This window comes from Talpa europaea (assembly GCF_964194135.1).
Source record: "Talpa europaea genome assembly, chromosome: 10".
Lineage (NCBI taxonomy): Eukaryota > Metazoa > Chordata > Mammalia > Eulipotyphla > Talpidae > Talpa > Talpa europaea.
The window spans coordinates 110,358,436-110,384,620 of record NC_140077.1 but is presented as its reverse complement, the minus strand read 5'-3'; the positions used below and the strand labels follow the sequence as shown (position 1 = coordinate 110,384,620).

Genomic DNA, 26,185 nt, shown 5'->3' with positions numbered 1-26,185 from the left:
TTTGGCTGGAGCGCGCGGCGGAGTTTCTGAGAAAGTCTGGGCAGAAACCCGAGCCGGCCCGAACGTGGGAAGGGGCGGGGGATCGGGAGGAAGCGGCGCGGGAGGCGGCGAGGGCGGGACCGGGCCGGGGGCCGGGCCGCCCAGAACCGCCGCGCGCCCCGGGTGGGGGAGGCGGCGCGGGAGGAGCGAGACGGGGCGCGGGACGGTCCCGGAGTCCAGTCCCCGGAGTCCGGCCGCCGCCTCTGCGCTCGCCGCTCCCGCCCTCGCCGCCGCCCAGCGCCGCCCGGAGCCGCCCGCGGGACCCTCGCGCGCCCCCGGCCCCCGGCCCGTGGAGGGGCCCCGCGCCCCGCGGCGGCGGCGGGCGAGGACCGCGCGGGGCGCAGGAGCCGGCGCGGGCGCGGGGCATTGTGTGGCCGAGGGCGCGGGCCGCGGATCGGCTCGCGGGCGCCCGGGGAGGTCCCGTGCCCCGGGGGCGGAGCGCGGGGACCTCGGCTCCCGCCGGCCGGGCGCAGCCCCGCGGACCCGAGCGCGGCCGAGGCGGGCGCCCGAAGCCAGGCCGGGGCGGCCCCCGACCCGAGGAGCCGGCCTGGGCCGCGCCGCCCGCGCCCGCCCCGTGCGCGGACCCGCCGCGCCGCGGAGCCCGCCCGCCCCGCCCGCCGCGCCCGCCCGGTCCGCCCGGTCCGCCCCGTCCGCGCGGCGGGAGAGCCGGGTCGGGACCGTCGCCCGCGGGCAGCCCGGCGCCGGCCGGGTCGGGAGCGCGCCCGCCGCCCTCCGCCGCCCGGCGCGGAGCCCCAGACACGCGCCATGAGCGGCGGCGAGGTGGTCTGCTCGGGATGGCTCCGCAAGTCGCCCCCGGAGAAGAAGTTGAAGCGTTATGTAAGTGCCGCCGCCGCCGCCCGGCCCTCCCCGCCGCCCCTTCCCTCCGGCCCCGGCGCCGGCGCGCGGACCCCCGCGCCCCCTCCCCGCGCCCTGCGCGCGCGGCCCCGGGCCCTCGGCCCGTCGCGGGGTCGGGGCCCGCGGGGCGCCCCGGGCTGTGCGCGCCGCGCCGGGCCCGGGTGGGGAGAAGCCGCGCGCTCGGCGCCTCTCGGCGTCGCCTCTGGTGCTCCGCGGCCGCGGGGTGGCCAGTTCCTGGCCCCAGGAGAACGGCCGCGGGGTGAGGGGTCTCCAGCTCCCCGTGGATCCGCGCCCCCGGTCGCCCTTCCCGGGAGGCGGGGTGCGCAGACCCGCCCGGGACCCGGGGAAGCCGCGCTGGAGCCCGGCGCCCCCCTAGCCCCCCCAGCCCCCCCGCGCCAAGGGGAAAGAATGAAAAGTCGTCGTGCGTCCTGCGGCCGCTCCGCCGGGTTCGCCTTTTCGCGGGGTGCAATCGAGGGACCGTGGGGTTCGGCCCCGAGCCCGGGCAGCTCGCTGCGGGAGGAGGCGCGGGGGAGCCTGCTGGCCGCGCTCGGGGCGCCCGGGGCGCGCGGTCGAGCCCCGCAGGAGGGCACCGCGGAGACCAGCAGGGACTTCTCTGCGTGCCAGCAGGGTCGCTGCCGCGGTGTTGGTGTAACTGGTGCAGGATGCGGATTGTGTGAGATTTTGGAACTGTTGGGAAGAAAAGATTCCTTGAAAGGATCCACCTCACTGGTCTCTCGCCTCTTCAGGGGCCTGGGGTCCTATCCCTTCTCTACCCCCGGTGCCCCCTGCAAAGGAAAGCAGTGACACCTTTGCCCTGTAGTGGAGCAGGTGTTTTTTCTAGGAAAATGTGATTTGAAAGTAAAATGCATGCCCCCTTACATGTCAATGCCTGCCAGGGACCAGCACCTCTCACGGAACCTGTCCCTGTTCAAAGGGTTGTACACCCAGTGGCGGAGCTGAGCGTAAGCGGTTAGTCACTGTCTGCTGGTCTCCAGCCCGGGAGGTGCAGTGTTCAGCTTCACCTGGGGAGTCACCAGTGAGTTTCTGCTTCACTCTGCCAGAATTTCTTATAGACAAGGAATTCTCATTTAAATACGTGTAGCCACCAACCCTAAGAAAGTTCTCCAGGGTTTTCGAATTCTTCCAAAGCCTGTCTCCACCTGTCGCAGGTGACCTGAAGATTCTGGTGAAGATGCTAAGCTGACTTTATTCCAAACATTGGGCAGAGGCAGTCGTTGTTTTGTCTGCTCTTAGTTCTAAGAGGTTGAGGTCTGGGGCGTGAGAACAGGGAGAAGGAATAGCATGGATGGGTTTGGAGAAGGCACCGTGTAGATGAAAGGTCCAGGTAAGTGGTTGAGTTTTTAGGGGTGCTGTAGGGTCCTGTCGCCGCCAAAGTAGCGATGGAGGTTTGATGGGTTCTTTCACATGATGATGGGTCTCAAAAGATGTAACCAACCACTGAACCAGGCACCATAGGATTAGAAAATACAATAAGGAAGGGGGCCCGTGGGGGGGGGGGGAAACTCTGCCTCTTGGACTTGGAATTGAATGGCCAAAAGGATTGTCTTAACAAGGACCAGTGAAGGGGTAAACCTGGATTTAAAAAATACTTCTGTTGATCATTACAACAGTTTTATGAGGTGAGCATTATCTCCGTTTTACAGATGAGAAAACAGTCTGTAACGAGAGCGTGCCAGAGGTAGCATCTGAACTCAGGTCTGCGGACCTGCTGGGCCATAAAATCAGGTTGATGACTCTTATCTGTCCCCTCCCCACCCCAAATGGAGCGCTGATTTGCACATTTTGAAGGTCTTTTCAGAGTCCCTGTGACTGTGTGTTTGTTGAGGGTGCTGGGAAGAGATGTGGACCCACCTGATCTTTGCCTTCAAGTAGCCTGAGTCTTCAGGAAGATGAGGCACGTGTACGTGAAGAAGCAAAAGGCTCTATGATTGTTGTCCAAGATGAATGGTGGGGTTAGGGTTTTTTTTTTTTTTAATAGGTGATTTGATGAATCAGTTCAGCGTAGACTGAACGTGCCGTAGAGAGAAAGCAGCTCCCTAAGTTGGAGGAATATGCCTGGCAGTAAGGGAGGGGGGCGCTTTCTTGCCTGGCTGAGCCCTGTTTCTTTGCACACCTGTTCAGTTATGGGGGCTTGGCCCTGGAAGACATTGGGCCGGGTGGCTCTCACAGTGGGCTCTCGCCGCCCAGAGGGCACCTGGAGAGTTCTGTGTTAAAGGGAGGCTTGTCTTGTAGTTCACCTGTCACATTGACTGGCCAGAAGACTTTGACACTCTGCTTATTGGTCTCCTGGCTTTGGTATCCAATTTAGGTTGTTTTTGCTAAAGCAGCTTTGACCTTCCAAGACAGAGGCACAGAGGCATTCATTTCCAATGCTTGTTTTCTTTTCATGTAAAATCTTTATTTTCTGCATGAAAGGAAACATTGTTGGCCTCCCAATAAGCAAAGTGTTGCTTGATAACGGTTTTCAATGAATGGATTCGCTGTGAAAAGCCATGTTGGAGCCCTGGTACTGTAATTGTTCACTGAGACTTCAGGGAGTTTGAGTGTTGATTCTGTTGGGAAATCTTTGGTCCCCTGAGACTTTGACAGTTGGCTGTTTACATTATTCACAGGGTACTCCAAACAGTGATGAAGATGATCCTTATGAGCTTTCAAGTGACAAAAAATTCTAGCTTTTAAAGATGTGTCCAGGGAGTGTATTTCATCCGCCTGTGTATTTCATCCGCCTGTGTATTTCATCCGCCACTCTATTGTAACTTTTCCTGTTCCTTTGCTTTTGCAAAACAAGTGTTCATCTGATACGTGAAAGGTTTCCTCAAATTTCCAAAAGAGAGTGAAAGTGACATAAAAGAAAGTGAGAGAAAGACTGGGCGGGGGAGCAGCTGCCCTAGCCTTTTTGTTTAATTTTTTGATATTGACTACAGAAGGCAAAGAGCCTCTTCTACCACATGTTTCTTCCGCTGACTCTTCAGTCTCTTAAAATGGAGGTGAACGTTGTCATGCTTGCTTTCCTTTTGTTACCACTGTGTTGCTGCTCTGTCCTGTTATGTGTTAAACAGCAGCTGCTTTTTCACTTTGTTAAGGACCTGAGTGGACTCCTGGAGGTCAGAGTTCTGAGGGCTGCAGAAAGCAAGTGGACCCCTGGCGGTCAGCACTCAGGGGCAGTCCTCAGGTTTGTAAAGCATTAAAGGCAAATCAGCCATTTGAAGTAATGGTGGACTTTTCCTTAGGACTTGCAGTTTTAGCCAAGATAAAATGTAAATCTGAAAACAAAGGATTGCTTCAAGCCAGCTGGCTCGCCCCATAACTCTGCAGGAGAAGTGTCCCTGCTGCTGCCTCAAACCTGGACACCGAGTTTAGGCTCCTCCAAGGCCCAGCTGTCAGCACCGGGTAGGGGCGCAATCTCAGCAGGGACCTGCCTCCCAGACCAGGGCAGGGTGGCCTGTGAGCTGCCAGCGCCCCAGGAGCAAGACCTCAGCTGGTTCTTGGGTGTATAATCTGCACCCGGCGTGTGCTCTCCTCTTCAGCTGTCAGTTAAATAGGCTGGTTGTCTGGACTTCGAGAACACATTCTCGTTCTGGAAATGGAATTAGAAATAACCTCCTCCACCAGTGGGCATCTTGTATTGGGCGGGGGCGGGGGTGGGGTCCAGTAGGCAGATATCAGCATCTCCCTGGTTCAAGGACACCTGGGGTCTGCCCTGCAATGACACTAAGTCCTGGCTCAGTGGTGTCACCCCAGAAAGAGGGCTGTGGTGGTGTGGAGCCTGCAGGCTCGTCTGCCCTTTTTGGGCAGTTTCCAATAGCAATTCACTTTGCTTCGAGTGACTGAAGGAGTGTAATGATTCCGTTGAAGGCAATTTCTTCTTGCAATCCTCATGCTTGTAAACATTCTGTTCCAATTCCTGCTGTTTTTCCCATTTACCTTTTTCTGTGTGGCAGGAGCAGTTTCTATTAACAAGATCATTGACTAGCAATTACATTAAGCCTTTAGGATAGTTATAGATAGTTCATTCTTTCCTTGTGCTTGGGCTTAGTGGTAAGCAAAAAACTCTCCATGTGAAGCTGGCTGACTCCCTACACCTGACTGTTGTCTTTGGGGATTGAAAATCACTATTAGTTTGAAAGGTAGTTTTAGAAATTTTGCTGTTTCAAAAAAAATTTTTTTTAACTTTTTAAAAGATCGTCTTTGAACAAAATACAATACAAGCAGGAGTTAGACTTCTGTAATCTGTTGACAGCTGAATTGGGTATTTCAGTGTGCGAGGCTGTAAGAAGACTTAAAAAAAAAAAAAAGGAAAGAAATCAAATGATAAAACACCTTCTAAAAGACCAAGTAAAATTCCATACTTTGGAGTCGACATAAAAAAATAGGTAGATAAGATCGTGAGTATTTGGGGATTAAGGAATTTCAAGAGGTGATAGAATCTGCACATCCAGTGCCCGCTCTCTTGATTTTCCTGCAGTTGCACACAGGATGGGGGCTTGGTCACAGGTGGGCCCATACCTTATTTGAAGGGTTTTGGGTAAGTTTGTGCTACATTGGCAGGAACCCTGGACTGAGGGTCAGGACCCTGGCTTCTCCTTGAGTGTCCCTCCACCTCTTACAGGGCAGCGAGCCGGGCAACCCAGAACTCTCAAACCTACCCTCTCTAAATAGCTTCTTGCCATCCACTGCATCAAGACAAAACACCTACAACCTTTAATGGAAAGGAGCTTTAATACAATTAGTGTGCAACAAAGAAAAGACAAAGAGCATGGTTTCCAAATCCAGTACTCAAAGTTACCCATCCCCTCGTGGGTGAATGCTCAGCCACACAGGGCTGGCCCAAAGCAGGGCCACTGAGGCCGGAAAGCCTGCCGCGAGTCTAAAGCAACTTCTGGGGCGGGGGGTGTTGGGAAGGGCAGAAGGGAACAGACAAGTCTGGAAGGAAAACAGCAACATTAAAATCAATATAAAAGCTGCCATTGTTAACCTCCCCAAGGGCCTGTCACCCACATCTGTTTCAAACAGTCCAGGACCAAAAAACAAGTGCAGCTTCTTCACATGTCTCTGCTCCAGGTGCCTCCTCCAGGTCTCCTGGCTCTGCATCCTTCCTCGTCCAGTTTCCTCTCCAGCTTCATCTGCTCCCTGCCCAGCTCTACCCTCCCTTGGGTGGGGCAGGGAACCTGGAACCTCCCCCTTTCGTGGGGACCACCCTGTCACATGCCCTCTTGATCTTTTGACCTTTTGATCTCGGGTTTTCTCATCTGTAAAACGGAGAAGGGGTGGGTAATACATCCAAATAGACCTACGCATTCTGGCTTAACCCTCCTGGGGCGTTTTCCTGGGAGGGTGAGCAAATGGGGAACCTCTCAGTTGGCCTCCTTTTTGGGAAAATAAATCTTGGTTTATTGTTCATCTTAAGTAGTTTCGTGAACCTATTAGGAAGGGCTTAAGCAGAATTTGTGAGAAATTCTAGTCACCAGCACCCTGAGCAGTGCCCGGCTTGGGATTGACACGCTGAAGAATTTGTTGACTGAAAAAAGAAACAAGTCTTTCTGGAGCTTTTGCAATATGCCCTGCATGGAATACAATGGAGGGAACGGCCCACTCCCCGCCCTGAAGGAGTTTCTAGTCGATTTGTGAAGACAAGCTGGGAATGCAGGGCCCTCCTTTTCCAAGAGAGATGGTGGTGGGTCCTCCGTGATTAAATGCGGAATTAGTGGCACAGGTAATGATGGCTCCAGAGTGCAGGCTGAGAGGGCCTGCCAGGGAAGACCAGGGGTTTCAGGCGCTGCTCTTGGCAGTGCTGAGATAGTGCTGGCAGAAAAATCAGGGTTTAAAGGAAGGACAGAGACGGGGCTGCATTCAGATGTCAAGTGAAATGAAGCGCTGGAAGCACCTCTGTTCCCCGCCCTGAGTGTGGATGTCAGCTCCTGCTTCTTGTTGGATGGGTTTCCAGTTCTGCCTTGATCCGGCTGCTTCTGAGGGGCTCCTGACCACGAGCCTGGTTCTGTACCAGCCTAGAGAGAATCAGACACCAGAGCAGTGGGCTTGGTCACCTGAACTGATTAAGATTCCCAGGGCTGTGTGTTCTTCACAATTTCTTGATGTCTGTTTTGAGCTAAATAATTCATTCTGGCAAGCACTTCGTTTACAACAGAGAGGGGGCATGTTCAGGGGGAGGAAGAAGAAAAGAGCCTTTGATTCCTTTGAGTTCCAGCAGGAGGGCCAGGCTGCCTTGGGCTAGCTTCTTATTTTGGACTTTGGAAACCATCTTAGCCCAGCTGTGGGAGTGCCAGCCCGCGCTGGAAGGAAGAGAATATGGCCCTGGATCGCCTTCACCCCCCTCGGCCTGCGGATGGCCAGCTTCCCCTTCTTGCCCATCCTGTCCCTTGTCTCTTGCGTGAACGGGGTCGCTGACTTCCCCCAAGCCGGGGACCCCACCCATTGGAACTCCACTGAAGTCATTCTTATCTTGGTGGCTCCTTTTATCGCAGCCTGAACTTTTCAAGTCACAGGTCTCTTTATTCCAGCCCCTGCCTTGGGCTACCAGCATGAATCAAATTCAGTTTTTTTTTTTCTTGTTTAGATTTCTGGTGTGGGCTTGTGGGAAAATGGCTCACTGTACCAAGGATTTCCACTTTTATTTAAAAAAGAGGAGCCTCTTCAGTGCCAGCTGGGCCAGGAAAGCTTGCAGAATTGTAGCTGGCCACTTAGGGCTGCAGATTTACTGGGAAAAGTCATTTTAAGAACTGAAAGTTTTGCACGATGCCAGGTTGGTAGGTGTGAGCTCTTTAAATCTGCCTTAATGGAGAAAAAGAATCATCAGTGTTTTAAGCCATTCTTTTGTTGTTTTGCCTCTCACTGAAGGGAAGCGTTTCCAGGCTGAATGCATATGAAGTCAAACCCTGACCACCTCCCTCCTTCCACAGCCGGCTTTGTAGAAAGTGGTTAGTTAGGGCTGTCCCGAAATGCCTGCTGCTCTCCTCTGTTACTCTTCGCGCTTGAAGCCTTCTGATTACAGCAGTGGCTGCCAAGCCCAGGCCCTCAGTTTTATCTGGAACAAAAATTTTCCATGTGATCGTTTTTTTAGCAGCGTTCCGACATGCAAACCGCACACGGAGAGGTGAGTGGCCAGGGACAGGGCTGCGAGAAGGGGAAATGTGATTTTTTATTTTTTCTACCACCTCATTGTTCTTTTCTTCTTGTGTGTTTCAGAAATTTTTATCATACTTCTAAACTGGGTTCACTTATTTTTACATACTGGAAAGAATGCCAGATTTGCCCCGAGTTTCTCTAAGGGGGACTGTTTTTTTGCTTCCGAGCTTTTCACTTTGAATTCAGACTTGGCCTAGGTAATTCCCTGTGTGTTCAAAAAAAACAGTGTCCTAAAAGGAAAAAAACAAATGGCTACATTGTTCCATGAATTAAAAACAATATACCTAGGGTCCAAACATTTTTCAATGTAAAAAATCTAGGTCTTTTTTTTTAAAAAAAAAAAAAAAAAAGGGAAGAAAAATACTAAACTTTGCTCTAGCTAGCCTGCTCATTGTTTTCCCTTTCCTTTTAAAATTTATTTTCCTCTGTTTTGAGTCATGTAGTTGAATTTTGTTTTGAAAACAGTTTTATGTTTTTTTTTTTTTTAAGATTTATTTATGTATACAAGAGCTGGGGTGTAGACCAGAAGTGAGGGTTGAGAGGATTCACCAGAGGCAGAGTGGGGAGCAGAACAGGTGGAGCTACTGAAATACACTGCTGAGGGGAGCAGTGGGGAGACAGGAGAGGTCTGCTGTGCCGTGTGGGTAGCTCCCAGGCCAGGGATCGAACTGGTGCTGCAGTGGCAGCTGATAGCTTGATAGCGCTGTATCGTGTTGCTGTATCGTTAACACCTGTGCCACCAGGGAGAGCCTCCATTATGTGTGTGTGTTTTTTTTTTAAAGAACATCACCCATTGGGGGTTGGCGGGGACAACACCAAAATTCCATTTTGCATTTCAGGAGAAAGTGAGAGAACATCCCCTGGTCTGGACAGGGGAAAACATGTCAACAACAGGCCTTTGCAACTTCCTTTCTTGTTGCTTGTGTGAACTGGGTAGTGTGTGATTGATCATCATTTTTCTGGAGATGTTTAGCTTTTATTACACATGGAGTAAGCAAGTGAATATCCTTTTAGTCAGGAGGCGTCTATGACATGAAGATGCAGGAGAGGGTTGTCAGAGTTGCTTATTCCGTGTTTCTTGTTTTTATTGTCACCTTTAATGCATAGCTTAGCCAGCTGCCCTAAACTTGTTTGCTAACTTTTTCAAGTGGGAGTTCACAGCTCCCTTTGGCCAGGGGATGTGTTCCCTTCTCTCTGTTTTTGCTCTTCTCCATTTCTCCTGGGTCCTCTGTGTCACAAGCCTGGCCAGCGACTTCACAAAGTGTCATGTCCAGTTCTTCACACGGGCATTTTGCCCCCTCTTCTCTAGAAGGGGGGAAGTTATTTATGCCCCTTATGGGGTAATTCAAGAGAAGGACTAATAAGGTTCCACCCTGCTCGGAGGTTGTTTTTCCCTGGTGAAATGCAGTTTTCAGTCCCCGCTGGATTGGGCAATGTGGTTAGGCCACTTTCTGCCGAGCAGAACTCCTCCCTGAGATGACTGCCTGATTAAAGAATTAAATACCTGGTGTGCTTTCCCAACCCCTGCCCATCACGCATTCCCATCAGTGCCCTGGCCAGAGGTCTTGGCAGCCCCGATGGAAGTTTCTAGGTGGAGGGATGAGCACTTGATCTGCGGAGAGAAGGGCTTTCATCTCCCACTCTGGGAAGAGAAAGAAATACCTGGTCAAATGTTGCCTTGCGTGTTTTGAATTCCGACAGTGTTACGGAGCGATTGGTCAGGAATGATCGCCCCATTCTGTCAGGGAGATATTATCTGAACCCCCTGCTCTCTGGCCAAATTATAATTGACCCTAAAGTTATATAGAAGGACTGGATTTTGCAAGTGCTTCCTGACCATGTCAAGTTTAAATATTTGAAGTTCTGAGAAAAGGTAAAAGGAAATATTGAACTAGTAAGATTTGGGGGCTTCCCTGATGGCACAAGAGTTAAGTCTCAGCGTTATCAAGCTCTCCCCAGCCACTGTGGCTTGAGTTCCATCCCGGTGCTGGCATGAGTTCGATCCCCTGCCAGGGAGCTGACCCACATGGCGAGGCAGACCTCTCCTTCTCCCCACTGCTCCCCTCAGCAGTGCATTTCAGTAGATCCACCTGTTCTGCTCCCCACTCTGTCTCTGGTGAATCTTCTCACTACCCCCCAGCCCCCGCACCTCTGGCCTACACCCCAGTTCTTGTATGCATAAATGAATAAAAATAAATCTTTTAAAAAAAAAAAGAATATAAGACATTTGAGAGCATAATTTTTTCATGCTGATGCTGCCACGTAGAGCCAGCACCTTCTGAGTAAAATTCACTGGTCCTAGAGGTGGGTTGTCTCCAAAGAAAAGGGCATGAAATTCAACCCGGTATATTCGTTTTTCCTTTCTCTTCATTTGAACATCCAAATAGCCAAAACAGGAAAAGCAGCCATAATGTGTTTTTATTTTTAATATATTTTTCTAGGTGATTTTTATCATGAAGTGCAGTATACACAGTCGAAGGTGTACACAGATGCTCTGTTTATAGAGAAAATCATGGCCTCATTTATCATTCTTTGGTGTTTGTAATAGGATATTAATTTCCCAGGACAAAGATGGCATTTGTTCTTTGTGTCTGAAATGTACCATGTGGCACCTTACTCAATCCCTTAATCAGCCTGACCAAATACTGGTAAAATTTTAAGCTTAAAATTATAAATCATCTCTTACAATGTTTCTCAACCTTTCTAACCCATTTCTGTCTCACGTTGTTTGAATGTTCTTTGGCTTTCCAGCCCATTTTTCTTTCTGCGGTTTGCATCACAAAAATAATAGCTAAATTGAATCTCTTCCAGTTAACACAGATCTCCTTCCCTAGGCAAGAGTCAGCCTCTTCATTTTACAGGGAATGAAAATCAGCCTCTGGAAAGCTAAGTGATTTGTCCAGGTCATACAGTTAACCCCTCACCTCTCAGGTCAGGTCCCCACTCACCCAGGCTGTGAACCCCCCACTTTGTGAACAAGGGCCCCAGGAGAATTCAAAGGAAGCCCCCCAAGAGGGCCCTGTCTTCAACCTTCATGAGACATGTGCGACTAGGGACATAGGCACATAGGCAGTCGGCCCTGCAGACTCACTGTGATCCGGGGTGTGGAGCCAGCAGAATTCAGCAGAGAGAAGTGAGTCAGGGACCCCACGTATTCTCACTGACGGTGCCAAGAGAGATGGCACCAGGGCCTGAAATGATGATGCCAGTTTTCAAAGATGAAGCCGGAATCAAGGTCTTTCTATTCCTCCCTTCCCCGCCCTCTCGAGAGGGTGGTGTACACTCAGCTGTTCCCCACTTCCTTGTCTGACACCCCCAATTCATAGGGGACTCCACCTGGGCTTTTCCATCGCCCTTGTCTCCTCGACGCCCACTGAGGTTCTCAAGGGCTCCTAGTTCCCAAGTCCTGCAGAACAAGATTGGAGCCTTTTGCGGCTTTCTTTTCGTGAAACTCTAGACTGCGCTGGTGGACACGACCAAGCCCTCTTCTCAAGACGGGCTCTCTCCTGTGCCTGCCCATCGGCCTCGTCTCCCGTCGCAGACTGTTGGTGGTGCTTCCTCTTTCCTGATTCCTGACCTCTCTGCAAATTTCCTAAAAGCCCTGGGATCTCCGTGTCCGCGGAATTCTTACAAACCACGCACGCGTTATTATAACTTTACATCCTTTGTAGCCTTCAAGGCCGTGCAAGGATCTTCAGACCCCGCTGAGTGCCCCTGAGTTCTATGCTGATATTTCGAAGACCCTGTCGCGACCCCTTTCTAACTCTGCGCCTGTGGATGTAACTGCTTGGACCCCTGACCCCAGCCGCCCAGCCAGCCTCTGGCCCTGAACCCTTGTCTCCCTGAATCTGGTCCAACAATAACGTGCCGCTCCCTCTCAGCTCATTCCACCGCCACCCCTCGTCCTGTGGCCTAAGCCAGAGGTTGTGTGTGGCGTCCCACCCTCGTTGGCTGCACCCAGCAAGCAGAGCCTCTTGGTTTTCCCTCCCCAGGTCCCCTCGTCCTTAGTGATCCCTCTGGTGCCTCAGCTGCCCTTGCTTCCTTCTGGCTGCTGCCGGGCCCTTGGTCTCCCCACTTTCATGCCTGCACTCTCCAGACTGCCTCCAGGCAGCCAGCACTTGGCCTTTCTGAAGCACATACAGGGTCACAGCATCCCCAGGGTGCCGCCTTCCCCAGGCTTCCCTTGCTCTGCGAATGCCCACACCCCTGCTCTCTGCCCCTGGCGGGCGCCGGTGAGGGAGGCTGCAGGGGCCTGGTGTTTGCGGACCCTTCTCCCTCCTCTCCACGAAGCTCTGCTGAACTCTGCAGAACCAAACCAACCCCAGGATCTCTCCCTTCGGCCTGGGCCCCTCTTCTCTCCCCCAGGAGTTCCTGGTACTTGCTTCCCTGCCTCAGCCTCTGGCAGGTTCTCTGCATCCCTGGAGCCTCCCAGAACTCCCTCCACCACTTCACTCACACACGGAGCCCTCTGACCCTGCAGAGGTGCTCAGGCCCCTGCACTGTGGTCACCAGCTCCTCCTTGCTTGTTCCCTGCCCTCGAGTTGGGGTGGAGCGGCGGCATCCTGCCGCTTGCACCCACTCGGGCCGCCTTCTTTACAAGGAAAGTAATAACTCTTTTGCAACTGTAGAAAGATGAATATGTATCAAGCTAGATTTATTATTATATATTCATTACCATAATATCATTTTTTAATTCGGGCTTTTAAAAATTAATACCAAAGCACTTTCTGTGGGCTCCTAAAAGCCTTCGGCCGCGCCCGGCTCTTGGCCTCCCATGCCCGAGTGGCCTTGACCGTGGCAGGGATCTGAGCTCTTTGGAGCTGACTGCGGACCTCACTGGGCTCACTGACCAGCCGGGGGTGCGGGGTGGTGGGTGCGTTGGGCTGTTTTGTTTGGCAGCGGCTTGCTGGTCCACTAAAACCCTATTTTGTGTGTTAGTCCCTGGGAATGGAAACAGGTAGAGAAAATAGGGTGATGGACTTCACAGGTGTGGATTACAGATAAGTGAGTAATTTGTGTGTGATACGTAAGAGCACAAAAGCCAGAGATATCGTGTGTCAAAATGGGATCCTTAGCTGTTGGGATGTGACTATTTCTTCATGATTTTCTGAGAAGAGCAGTGGTTTTTAGTGGGGTGGGGAGGTGATGTCGCCTCCACAGGGGACCGTCTGGGGACATCCTGGGTTGTCCCAGCTGGGGATGCGCCTGGTGGCTGGGGTGCTGCTCTAAGCCACCTGCAGTGCTCCTGGCAGTCCCCACACAAATGATCCGGCCCCAAATAGCAACGGTGCTGACCCTGGGGACCCTGGCGTGGGCTCCTGACGCCCGGACCCTACATCTGCATTATTTACTCTGTGTCTGCGCCCTGGTTTCCACTCTAAGTCAGCACCCAGGCGCGGTTGTGTGATAGCGCTGGAACCAGACTTTCATTTTTCTGAGGTTTTGAGCGCAGAAGTGGGTGCTGAGTAACCTCTCCCCTTTGTTGATGTGATAAACCAAATCTCTTTCAAACGTCGATTGTTATTTAAATCATTACCCAAATAAGCGTTTTTTCTCTCTAATCCTAGGGAGAGTACAACCAATTGTTGTCTGGGTGGGAAGGGGGGGGGGCTGCTGAGTCATTTATTCATGCTTTTTATTACCTCTTGGCTTGAATCTCACCATTCATTGTTCGCAAGCCACCCAGCTTGTTTACTTTTTATAAATTACATGTAATCGGGCCTCTTGCAGGTCTGGCTACTGTCATTGGCAGTAGCCACGGAGCAGGGCTGACGAGTCTGGGTTTTTGCTGATGTCTCACATTCACTTTGGTTCAGTCTCCAGCCGGCCTGCCTCTGCCGTCTGTGTTTTAAAAGGCAGGTGAGGGAGAACTGCCTCCTTGCTCTCCTCAGATGCTTTGAGGTACTTATTCACCGCTCGCTTAGTAAGAGCCCCTGTGTGTTTTGGTTGGGGAAGAGTTGAGGGTTGGGGTAGCGGTTCCCAAACTCCAGGGCCTCACCTGGTAACTTCTAAAATGAAGAGTGCTGGGTTCCACCCCCTCCTGAGATTGGTAGATGGAAGTCCAGAAAACTTCTTTTTTTCAATTGATTCTACTATAGGTGGGTTGTCCTTATGTTGTGTTTGGAGAACTGCTGAGTTGAGTGTGGAGGTGGAACAGAAACCTGGTGTAAGTACCTGGGTATAAAGAGTGGGAGGGAGGCAGGAGCCCAAACTTAGGAGTGTAGCCTCCTTCCTGTGAGATAGGGAGAGATGTGGTGATGCTTCTAGTGTTTTCTAGCTGTGTTTTCAGCCAAAGTGTCCCCTAGAGAGGGCTTATTAAAGGATGATAGAGGTGAACAGGAAAGGTTCAGAAAGGTTAGACTATGAGAAAGGAAGAAACTCAAAAGACTTATTGCAACAAAAGGAAGGTATTATGCAGATGTATCGGTTTGAAAAAGAGTGTGTGTTCGTGCATGGAGTTTGCGAATGGCTTAAGGATGAAGACGAGAGATGAAAGAGGATTAGATCTTCCAGCAAAGTTCTGGTTATTCTGGTTATTGGAGCAGAGAGCATGTTATTAAAGTCCATTCCAGATTTCCTGGAGTAGTTCTGATTTCCTATACTCTTTTCATATATTGTCTTTTTAAATGCACTTCTGCTTTGCCTTCACTTTTACTTGAGATGTGGTTGGCGTGTAAAGAGTACCCAAGTGTACTTCTGCTTGACTAATGAAGTTCTCTTGTTTTAAAAATCTCTCTCTTCCCACCTTTCATATTGTATTCTGATCTCTTTTAACCCAAAATTTTATTTTAGTGCATTTCAGAGAAAGAGAGCAAGAGAGAAACAGACATCTATATTATTTTAGAAAACTGAAAATCCCAGCAGAAAACTAAAGCATTCTTATTTCCATTGACCAACTGAACTTAACTCTGCTTCTAGAAAGCTATCTTTTTTCTTGACATTATTTCTTTCAACTTCTTGGTAGAGAGATCTTGCTACCCTCCCTCCTGTTTCCGCCCAAATAAAATAATTTAGGGAATCACTTATAAAACGACAGATGGCATCAGCTTCTGCTAAGTCATTCTTTACCTGCCCTCACCACCTCCACGTGCTAGGAACCCGGGCTACTTTCAATTTTCCGACATCGTGGCATCTGCATGCTCCCTCCTTGCTTTCTGCCACCCTTTCTAGTCTCTCCCTTCCCCATGTGTTGGCTCCGAATAATTCAACCTTTTAGATACTATGCCCATCTGTCCACAGAATCTTCCAGAATCTTCATATCTGCTTTGTAAGTGTTGAGTATCATCGTTATTATGGGAACTGTCTACCACACCCTCCTCTCGCACCGGCCGTCCAGGTCAGTTAGACTGGTAGATCTCTGTGCTGCCGAAGCAGCTGGAAGGGCTGCTGTGGGTGCATGGGACCCAGACTAGCTCCTGCCTTTTACTCTGGGAACGAGGCCCCTGTGCCTTGTCCCCTGCCTGAGAATGGAAGGATGAGCTCCAAGCACTGAAGATGCCTGTCTTCATTACAGGTGACCTCCTTTCTTTGCTCTCCGGGATACTTTAAGTCATACGCTTGGTAGGTCTCTTCTTAGGAGTCTTAATAGTTCTAATTCTTTTTTCACATTTTTTTATTTGGCAATTTATTCTAATTCATATGCTATCTAACATAGTGATAGATTTTTCCAATATTTATATTTTCTGAAAACAAGTGCAAATGCCCTTTGGGAGAACCATCTCACTGAGTGGTGATCCATGCATTAAAAAGATCTCTGCCTTATACATTTTCAGGAAAATACTTAAATTTTTCTGGTTTGGGCTTAACATACAGAAAAATAGTTATAAAATACACTAGAGAAGCAGATTAATTGCCCTTTGCATACGTTACTAGAAGAAAATGTAGAACACATTTATATGATTTATCATTAAACTGACTATAAGTATTGTACTTTATAATATTTTTATGTTTATAGTTGAATAAAATGCACACAGATTGACTTAGAATTTATAGTAAATTGGTACTTCATTTTTGTGTTTCAGATTATAATTTTTAATACAGATATAATTTAAATATTTAATATTGTCCTGCTTATTATAAGAATTATACTAATTCTTAAACAACTAAAAGATAATCTTTTAAGGAAGGTTTTATGCATACTGAATTTTTTAGCAATGTGTTCCCCTGCCCTCAAGTTGGAGAAATAGTTGTAGGTTGATAAGTCCTTGCTCTTACTAATCGAGGGAAATTGGAACGTGGGTGTTGAAATATTTTTAGTCTTTCTTTTTTTTATTTTTAAGATTTATTTATTTATGCATACAAGAACTGGGGTACAGGCCAGAGGTGCAAGGGTGAGAGGATTCACCAGAGACAGAGTGGGGAGCAGAACAGGCAGATTGACTGAAATACACTGCTGAGGGGAGCAGCGGGTGAGAATCTGAGAGGTCTGCTGCGCCATGTGGGCTGCTCCCTGGCTGGGGATGGAACTTGTGCTGCAGTGGCTTCAGAGTGCTGTGTCTTAACCCCTTGCGCCACCAGGGAGGCCCTTTAGTCTTTGAAATAAGGATGTAGCCTTGAAAACACTCATGTCTCTTGTCCAAAAGAACCTGTTGTGTTTCTAAGGCATGTGCTTCCAGAGCAGAATAGATTTTTTACAACTTTTGAGATTTTGGTTGAAACACTGGAGAAGAACATGACTTGATAAGATAATAAAAAAGTTTTTCTTAAAGTCATAAAAGGAGAAGGACCTTTAGGATTCTTCCTATTTTTTTTTTTTTTTAATAGAGGCATGTTTTTATTTATTTATTTATTTATTTGTTTGTTTGTTTTGTTTATACATGCACTGGGTACAGTCAGAAGCGCGGGAGGGTGAGAGAATTCACCAGAGCCAGAGCGGGGAGCAGAGCAGGCAGAAGGACCGAAGTACACTGCTGAGGGGAGCAGCGGGTGGCAGGAGAGGTCTGCGCACCATGTGGGATCCTCCTCCGGTGGCCGGGGAGCAGCCGGGGATCGAACCGGCGCCGCAGAGGCCGCGGGCAGCTTCGCAACCCAGCGCTCAACCGCTGCGCCACCGGGGAGGCCCCAGGATTCTTCCTATTAATGAGAAAAACAAGGCTCCAGAATATGGGCCACAGAAGTGCCTGGGTCCATGGCCAGTGGTATTGTAACAGGGTGGTCCCCAGGAAAGGGGGAGGTTCCCTGCCCCACCCAAGGGAGGGTGGAGCTGAGCAGGGAGAGGAGAAGCTGCAGAAGAGACTGAGGAAGAAGCAGGATGGAGCCAGGAGACCTGGAGGAGGCGCATGGAGCCTAGAGACACGTGAAGAAACTGCGCTTGCCTTTTGGTCGTGGACTGGGTGACACAGATGTGGGTGAGACCCGTGGGGAGTGACAGTGGCAGCTTTTATCTTGATGTTGACTTTGCTCTTTTCCTTCCGGGCTTGTCTGGTTGTTTCTGACCCTTTTCTAAGGGTCCCCACTGGAAGATGCTTTAGACTGTGGCAGGCTTTGGGGGCCTTGCTCTGGGCCATTCCCATATGGATGGACTTTTACCCACGAGGGGACGGGTAACTTTGGGTGCTTCATTTAGAAACTAGACTCTTTGCCTCTCCTGTCTTGTTTCCTAGTTGTATTAAAGTTCCTTCCCATTAAAGTCTCCTATGTTTTGTGTTGATGCGGCGGATGGCAGAACCCATTTAGAATAGGTAGGTTTGCGGGGTTTGGGCTGCCCCTCTCCCTGTCCTGTAACAGTTTCAACTGGGCCCAGGCTTCTTCCCTCCCAGCTCAGAGCATTCCCATCTGCCCCCCCAGCCTCCCTTCTCACTGGGTTGGGGTAACCTCTAAAATTTTCAAACCTTTTCGCAATCTGAGAGCATTTTAGCTGCCCCTCCAAACAGGGACAACAGCATAAGTTCACCTCAACTTCTCTTCTTAAATTTTTTATATTTCATTGTAACAACATGCGTAACATGGAAGTGACCGGCTCCCCCATTTGCAGCACAGTTCAGTACTGGGCAGTGGTCACTGTGCTCAGCTGCAGCTCTGGGACTTCCACTCTCTTCCCGTGCCCGGAGCATTGGGGATACTTGAAGGGGCATCAGACTAGCACCTTTTGGAAGGGCCTGTGCCTCACCTGTGTTTGCTGCAGTAGGAAGTCAATTATGTGGGATTTGCTCACCTGATGAAGATCCTCCTTCATTGCACATTTGGAAATTCCACACCCCTTTCTGCCCCAGGGAAAATTCTTTCCTGGTCCCAGATTCTGGGCTCAGTTTAATCTCCTGCGTAGGAGAGTGACTCATGGGGGTGGGGGGAGGGGACAGTAGGGGAGTGAGTGTGTGTGTGTGTGTGTGTGTGTGTAATCCCATTTATACCTCCTTCCAACCTCCCTCTCATTTTTAAATTTAAGGTGCTGGATCTTGCTTTCCTGCACTAGGTCTGGTGATCTGGAGATTAATTGAAGGGTGGGGAGACTGAGTTTTGGGGGAACCAGCATTTTCTGTTCCACTGAAAAGGAAGCCGAATGGCCTGGGTTTTAAAATTCAGACTATGTGTGGAATGTCTGTGAGAGTGAGGAAACACTTTACTGTTGGGCGGGCGGGATGGCGCGGCAGGAAAGGAAGAAAGAGCAGTGCAAATGTAAGGAGAGGGGTTTTGTGACGTCAATCTGGAAGTTTTCAGAAACTGTACAACTCCAAGCTGAATAACGAGTGACTTTGTGATGGATTTGTGTGTACACCAAAGAAATAGTTGATTTGAGGCCAAAGAGCTATTGCCCAGCAGGTGTGCGGAGATTTAACAACTGAGTTCAGCCTTTGATTCCAGTACCATTGTGGATACAAGGTGTGACCATTCCTTCCATTTATTCATCTGTAGAATGAAAAAGATTTCACCGGGAAATTATTTTTAAAAGACGACTGTACCTTTAAGCATCTTCAAGTGACTTTGAATATGGTATTTAGAGAATGTGCACCATTAATGCCATGTTTTCACACCAACAGAGGAATATGGGCTCAGGCGTGACTTGAACATCGATGGAGCTGTTTTATTTTTTTATTTTTATTTTTTTAAACTTTTTTTTTTTAAAGATTTATTTTTATTTATTTATTTATTTATTTATACAAGCACTGGGTACAGTCAGAAGCGCGGGAGGGTGAGAGAATTCACCAGAGCCAGAGCGGGGAGCAGAACAGGCAGATTGACGAAGCACACTGCTGAGGGGAGCAGCGGGCGGCAGGAGAGGTCTGCGCGCCATGTGGGACCCTCCTCCGGTGGCTGGGGAGCAGCCGGGAATCGAACCAGCGCTGCAGAGGCTGCGGGCAGCTTCGCAACCCAGCGCTCAACCGCTGCGCCACTGGGGAGGCCCCGATGGAGCTGTTTTAAACACAGCATCCTTTTCAGCAAAACCGCTCTCCCTAAATTTGTATTTTCAATCAGCAGGGGTTCTGACAACACTGGGTAATCTCCCCTCGCTGGCGTTTGGCACGCCTGTCTTAACCTGCACAGGTTCGGTTCACACAAACAAAGGGAAGGTGGGGCTCCATGGAGGGAGCACCACATTAGCCTCATTAACATATTTTGAATAACTGTATTTGAATATTTGCCAGCTCAGTCAGGTCTTGGAGGCCTGCCAGATGAGCAATGGGAATTTCTGAGAGGCGTGTCCAGATTTGAGCCTGTAAACTTGCTACTTTTTCTTGGAGGAAAAAGGCCCTGGGAGGTGCTCTGTTAGGTATGGTCCTCACCCTCTGAACAGAACCACCTTTTTCGTTTTTTTAATTTCATTCTGCAGAAATTTTGAATCTTCTCTTCCACCAGCCCTTTTTCTTTTTCTTTTTTTAAATAGCAATGCCTTTGACATAGGACATTATTTTCGTTCCAGATGTACATCACCACCTGTTTGCTTTTTTTAGAATATGTGTCTTAGGACTGGTCTCAGAAACACCTTCTGGTAATCTCTCCTGGGTGAGTTTTCGTTGTTATTCAGCCTGTTTGGGGTCTTTGCAGAATTAGCCCTGAAGCTCCTCCTGTGAACCAGCTGAGCACCTCTTCTGCAAGCTTATCCAGCGAGCATAGTGTCTAGAACCAGACAGACAGGATTAACTAGGTGGCTGTAGAGTCGACTCCTACCTATTGGATGCTCAGGTCACGAAGATGCAGTCTGGCTCAGCTGTGTCATAAAGAAATGATCTTTCTGAGGCTCTAGTTTTGTGGCCGGTGCCTTTGTCTGCCCAGAAGTACTTTTTTGACTTTGCATTGACACTTGTATGGCTGAAAGTACTTTGGATTTTAAAACTAGGCAAGGGAGTTGCTGTTTAAACCAGGGGTTTTTGGATATTTTGATGTCCTGGGTTTTCAGGGTGAGGGGATGAGAAAGCAAATCTACTGAGTGTCATTTGGGGGAACAGGTCAGGGACAGGGTCATATCAGATCACTGGGGAGCTTTTAAATATCCATGTACCTGGATTTATTTTTCTGATTATGTATCTCAGTGAAGGGTGGGAGGTGGTGCTTGAATCTGGAGGGGCTGAGCTCTGGGTGTTGTAGCAAGTGGCACTCCCTCCGGTAAGGTCATTTTGCAACCCTGCCTTCTGCTTACCCTGTGGGATGGAAAGACACAGCTTGGTGACACCGGCTCCCTGGACTACTAGCGAAATTTTGAATTACCTTGAATGTACAATTGGTAAGATTACCAAAAGAGGGCTTTTTTCCCCCTTTCTTGAAGTTTTGTGGGTTTTTTTCCTTTAACTTTTCAAATATAATTCTTAAGATTTGCTTTAAATGCACAAATATTGATTCTCCATAGCTTTTTTTTTTTTTCCCCCCCAGTTGATTTGTAACAGCCTGTTTAAAAGAAAGTAACTATAGATGATTGTAATCATGTAATTCATGAAGCAGTATAGGGTCATATCTTTGGTTATCATTTCAGCATTTTTGCTCTTACTGTAAAATGTTGGATATTGTATTTGTAGAGATATTCTACTGTGTTGGGTTGTTGTGTTGTAGGAATACTTATGGGGTGTTGCCAGTTTCACTGTTAAGTACATCTTCAACATCTTTGAGGGTGGTAGATATAAAATCTATTTCTCAAACAAGTACATGCATGAAACAATTTTTTTAATTCATGCAACGCTAGCACTGCTTGTATCCCTGTGCTAGTTCCACATGTAGGCAGATAGCTTATGCATGTGGGAAGAAGATAAGAATTACTGGTGATCTTTTTAGGGTGAGTTAGTATTTTTAGGTCCAAATGCGAGTCATTCGGGAGGGTTACCTGATTTTAAAAAATGAAATGAAGTGTAAATAAGGACTTTTGTGTCCCTTTTGATTAATTTTAGTGACTTAAGCGTTGGTCTTTGTAGGGGTACATAGGACTGCTTTTTTATTGGCTTCTGTGTTCTCTATATTTTAGTTACAAAGTGCTAGGACCGAACAGTGAACAACAGGCTGCCTTCAGGTGTTGTGAGGTTTAGCTCATTTCGCCATTGCTCCAGCCTTACACAGCTGCCAGCCCGCTCCTGGCTTATTTACATGTTATAAAATCCAGACTGGCTTGTCCTGTTTGGTAGGTTTGTTATAAACTGCAGAGTGAAGTAAATGTGTGATAACATTTTAAATGGCATCAGAAGCTCAGGAGTTCTTGAGGAGGGATGTAGCAGAGCCCCTAGCTGTCAGGTGCCCCCACGTTGGCCTCCTTGGTAGCCACTTCTGGTTTCACTGAGTAACAGGAAATAAATGTGAAACTATAGTAACAGCTGGCCAGGGGACCACTCCTTTATCCAGATGACATCCAGCTTGCCATGTTTGATGTCAGCAGTGTTTGATACTGAAAGTAGATGTTAACTGTGTCCTTTAGTGAGTTTTGTTCACGGGCCAAAACCAACACACCCAACCGGTGGAACAGTTTTCATCTCACTGTGCCCAGGACCGACACAGTGCAGGGGGACGGTAACTAGCGCAGTCTGTTCCTCTCCTCCCTCCTCTTGCTTTGTGGTGACCTTTCTCCTGTCTGCACGCTGCGGGGGCAGCTGACATCGTGCACCTAACTCACCACTAACTATAGGGTCACCTGATTTCTAAAGCATCCCCTGTCCTTATCTGTTTGACCTGTGAAAGATGGGCCTTGTTCATGAGCAAGCCTTAGCGCTCAGGCCTCTGGGGCCTCTGGTCCTGTTCACAGTTGAGTAAGTCCTCATATTCACTACCTATCATGCCCCCAGCTAGAAATCGGGGTCCCATGTGGGTGTGGCTGTATTTCCAGAACTAACTTCCCCTATTCTCTTGCCTCCCCAGAGCTTCTCAGACTGGCAGGGGTTCCAGTCCCAAAGGGTGTTTGTTAAACCGAGTCTTAGTCTTGAGTCAAGTCTCCGTGACATCCCCTCCCAACCCTGTCACACCTGCTGTCTCTCATCTCACCTGTTCCAATCTCCACGGAGACTGGGAACCTGACTTAGAAGTTCTCAGGTTAACAGCAACCTACTTTTTCCCCATGAGTCACTCTTGGTTCAAATATTCCCAAAGTGGTTCTCACTTCTCCAGGTCAGGCAGGTGGCAGCCTGCGTGGTTTTTGTGTACCTCTGGTTACTAATGATTTTAGGGAGAAGAGGAAATGGCTCTTTATGAAGGCTGGTCTAGACTATGTGGCTTTGTGCAAATGATCCAACTTCAAATGAATCCTGGCTCGCAGAAACTTCTTTGTCTAAGTGGATCTGCCACTCTGTGTCCAGGCTGACATCTTGAGATTTCACATACATTTTCCCAGAATTCAGAACTGGAAAAATTTCCAATAGTTTGTTCTTATTCTGGTTTCTTTTTTCTATTTGCTGTTTTAAATTTGCTTTTAGTGTTTGAGATTTAAAATAGCTTTTCTAAACTGACGGTTAAAAAAACCTATCTTTGTGGGCTTGCCATTTCTTCAGTGGTTAACTCCTGGAGTTTATATTCAGAAGATGATAAGTTGGAAAATTCAGGAGAAGGAATTCTACTTGGAAAATGCAAAAATAGCAACAAGAAAATAAAAGGAAAGGAATAACTGGCAATGTAAACATTTTTCCTGTAAGTTCCCTTTTCCCAAAACCCTTGCCATCATGCTAAAAAAAATTATTTGTGGGTTGCTTTTTCTCAGAATCCTGTTGCCTACTTTTTGTAAGAAGTTTTTTTTTGCATTCCAAGGTTTTATTTATCATGTGATTTCTCCAGCAATTTGTGGCTAACTGCAAGTATGTTTTTAAAAGCACAGTGGCAAAAAGTTATTGATAATAAGCCAAAAGGAAAATAAATAAATGATAAACTTCTGTACCATTTGGTTAGAGTGACAAGGGGAAACTAAATTATCCAAGGAGGAGATTATTGTAGGAGAAATACCAATTCTAATTAAAGATCACATACAGGTACTTACTTCCAGTTTCAGAGAGCCCCTTTTTCAATTCCTCCCTCATCTTTTCCCCAGGGATGCATATTTTTAAGATTTTATTTTTACCAGGCTAAGACAAGGCGATACTAGGCCACCTCTTAGAGATGAGGTCCTCTATTCCCTTAGGAATAATATAGTAGAGAGATAAAAATTCAAGATTATGGGAGGGAGCTGTTGACTTCTGGAGCAGCCTGCTACTGTAGGGAAAGCATTGGGCAGTAACTGTGGTTGCTGTGTCAGGGATCACCAGTGTCCTGCACCTCCCAGCCTGCTAGGAGAAGCTCAATTGCATTTTAGCAGTGAGAATAGCCTGGTGAAGAGTGCATCTTATCTTTTTTTTTTTTTTAAGATTTATTTTATGTATGCATACAAGAGCCAGGGCGTAGGCCAAAGGTGTGTGTGTGGTGGTGGGGGCGGGGTGACAGGATATCCCAGAGACAGAGTGGGGAGCAGAACAGGCAGATCTACTGAAATACACTGCTGAGGGGTGCAGTGGCGAGACCGGAGAGGTCTGCTGTGCCTTATGGGTCAGCTCCTTGGCCAGGGATCGAACTCATGCTGCAGTGGCTGCTGATGGCTTCATAGTGCTGAGACTTACCCCCTTGTGCCACCAGGGAGGCCCTCTTATCATTCCTTTTAAGAAATGATTTCAGAAATGCTCAGTAACATCTTGTTTGCTGCTCACTCCGATTCCCTGACTCATCTGGAGGATCTCACTGTATTTGTTTGCTCTGTAAATCCTGCAGTGAGTGGCCTTTGACCAAAACTAATAAAATGTTACCTGACTTGGTAGCGTGATCAGGATTTGTTCATTGTAAGCAGCAGAAACCTTGGGCTCATAAGGAGTTTATGGAGGATGCTAGTTAGCTCCAGGCTCTGCAGAAGCTGAGAACTTAGTCAGCTAGGAGCCCAGGCTCTGAACCCGCCAGGGGACTCACCCCGGCTGGCTCCTGGGAGGGACCAGAACCCTCCATCAGGCACCAGGGACACTGGGCTGGAATGCGACCACTGCCTCCCCTAGAGCCGCCTTCCCTCCTCATAACCTGGACCCGGGTTTCTGTGGTTTCTTGTAACTGCTTGATATTCAAAACGGGATGAATTTCTTTGGTGGCACCGGTGTACCTGGTCACGTGCCTGCCCTCTGTTCCACAGGCGGCTAAGAAAACAATGATCTGGAATTTTCTGCTTTTGTCACGTTAGGGTTAATGATTGCCCCAACATCAGAAAGGGAGTTCCCATGTAGAACAGCCCAGAGGAATCCTGTGAGTCTCTGCTCCATGGGCTCTGAGGTGGTGGTGAAGGCATGAAAAGCCCCACCACGGCTGCCCTTCTGCAGTACTGAGAAGCTCTGCTATTAATAGCTATTGGGGGCAGGGAAATGTCCCCCAGGACCCATGATTTCTCAGTATTTTCACTGCAGCAGCCTCCATGACATCCTCAGAGCAGGTGCCGTTTGTTGAACAGCTGTTCCACGCCGGGTGGAGGGCTTTTGTTGCGTTTTTAAAATTTCTGATGCACACAGCAATCTTGAAAAGTTGACACTGTGCCCTCATTTTCACAGGTAAAGACCTGTGTGGTCAGGGCCCTTCCCCCAGGGCATAGCAGTTGTGCCCACCACACTTTGCTGTGAAAGACCCCCCACCTCCCCCCATCTAAAGAGGACACGGCCTGGTGCTCTGCACTGTTCCTGGGAATAATCCATACAATCCATTATGAGTCGGAGACCCGTGGTTCAGCTACAGATTCGGGGCTCCTGAGAATGCAAGTCCTGGACACCTTGGGTATCCCTGAGGTCATCTGGGGGAACGTTGCGGTTAGAGGAGCAGGGCACACGGGGCACTGGTTTTGGGTATGGACCAGGAGAGCAACCAGCCAAAGACATGGGTGACTGTTCCTGAATATGAGGCCACCCAGATGGGGTGATCCAGATAGGGTGATCCAGGTGGGGTGGTTGCGAGCCAGGGGAGCTGAGGATCATAGTGGTAGTGGGAGGGTGTGGTTGGGAGCCAGGTGCTCTGGAATCAAAATAGGATGAGGTAGCAGACAGGCCGTGGGGTGGACCGGCCAGCAGGAGGTCACCCAGGCCAGTTGTGATTTGTGGCAAAATTCTTGGAATCTCCCTCTTCTCTGTAAATGTGGGTGAAGTCCAGCCGCGGCTGCTAAGAGCCCTGGGATGCACTCGGGGCCACCTGCTCAGTGGACACAGGCAGGTGGGTTGTTTTTATTTATTTATTTATTTTATTAATTTTTTTAAAAAGATTTATTTATTTATTTATACAAGCACTGGGTACAGTCAGAAGCGCGGGAGGGTGAGAGAATTCACCAGAGCCAGCGCGGGGAGCAGAGCAGGCAGAAGGACCGAAGGACACTGCTGAGGGGAGCAGCGGGCGGCAGGAGAGGTCTGCGCGCCATGTGGGACCCTCCTCCGGTGGCCGGGGAGCAGCCGGGGATCGAACCGGCGCCACAGAGGTTGCGGGCAGCTTCATAATCCAGCGCTCAACCACTGCGCCACCGGGGAGGCCCTGTTTTTATTTTTTTAACTTTTGCTCTCTCACCTTTTCCCTTCTCCCCCCACATGACCATCCCTTACGCCCCTTTGGCTTTGCCTCCCTCTTCCTCTCAACACAGGAGCCGCACTTCCTTCACGCGTGCCTGCTGCCTTATATAAGTATTTTGCTTTGTCTCATTGTTCGCTATGTAAACAGCCAGTGTTTGTCATTCTGACTTGCTTTACTAGCA

At 49.1% G+C, this 26,185-nt stretch overlaps 1 protein-coding gene across 3 annotated transcripts in view; it reads left to right on the top strand.

Annotated features, from left to right (window-relative positions):
• Positions 1-804: 804 nt before the first annotated feature.
• GAB1 (GRB2 associated binding protein 1) overlaps positions 805-26,185 on the top strand; it is a gene marked incomplete at both ends in the record, with an annotated part of 99,672 nt that continues 74,291 nt past the window's right edge. For 2 of the 3 annotated variants that reach the window (XM_084244961.1, XM_084244960.1), the window contains one exon: positions 805-876. In XM_084244961.1, coding sequence (XP_084101087.1) covers positions 805-876 — 72 coding nt within the window. The remainder of the gene's footprint in view (positions 877-26,185) is intronic. The other variant, XM_084244962.1, reaches the window with a different exon arrangement.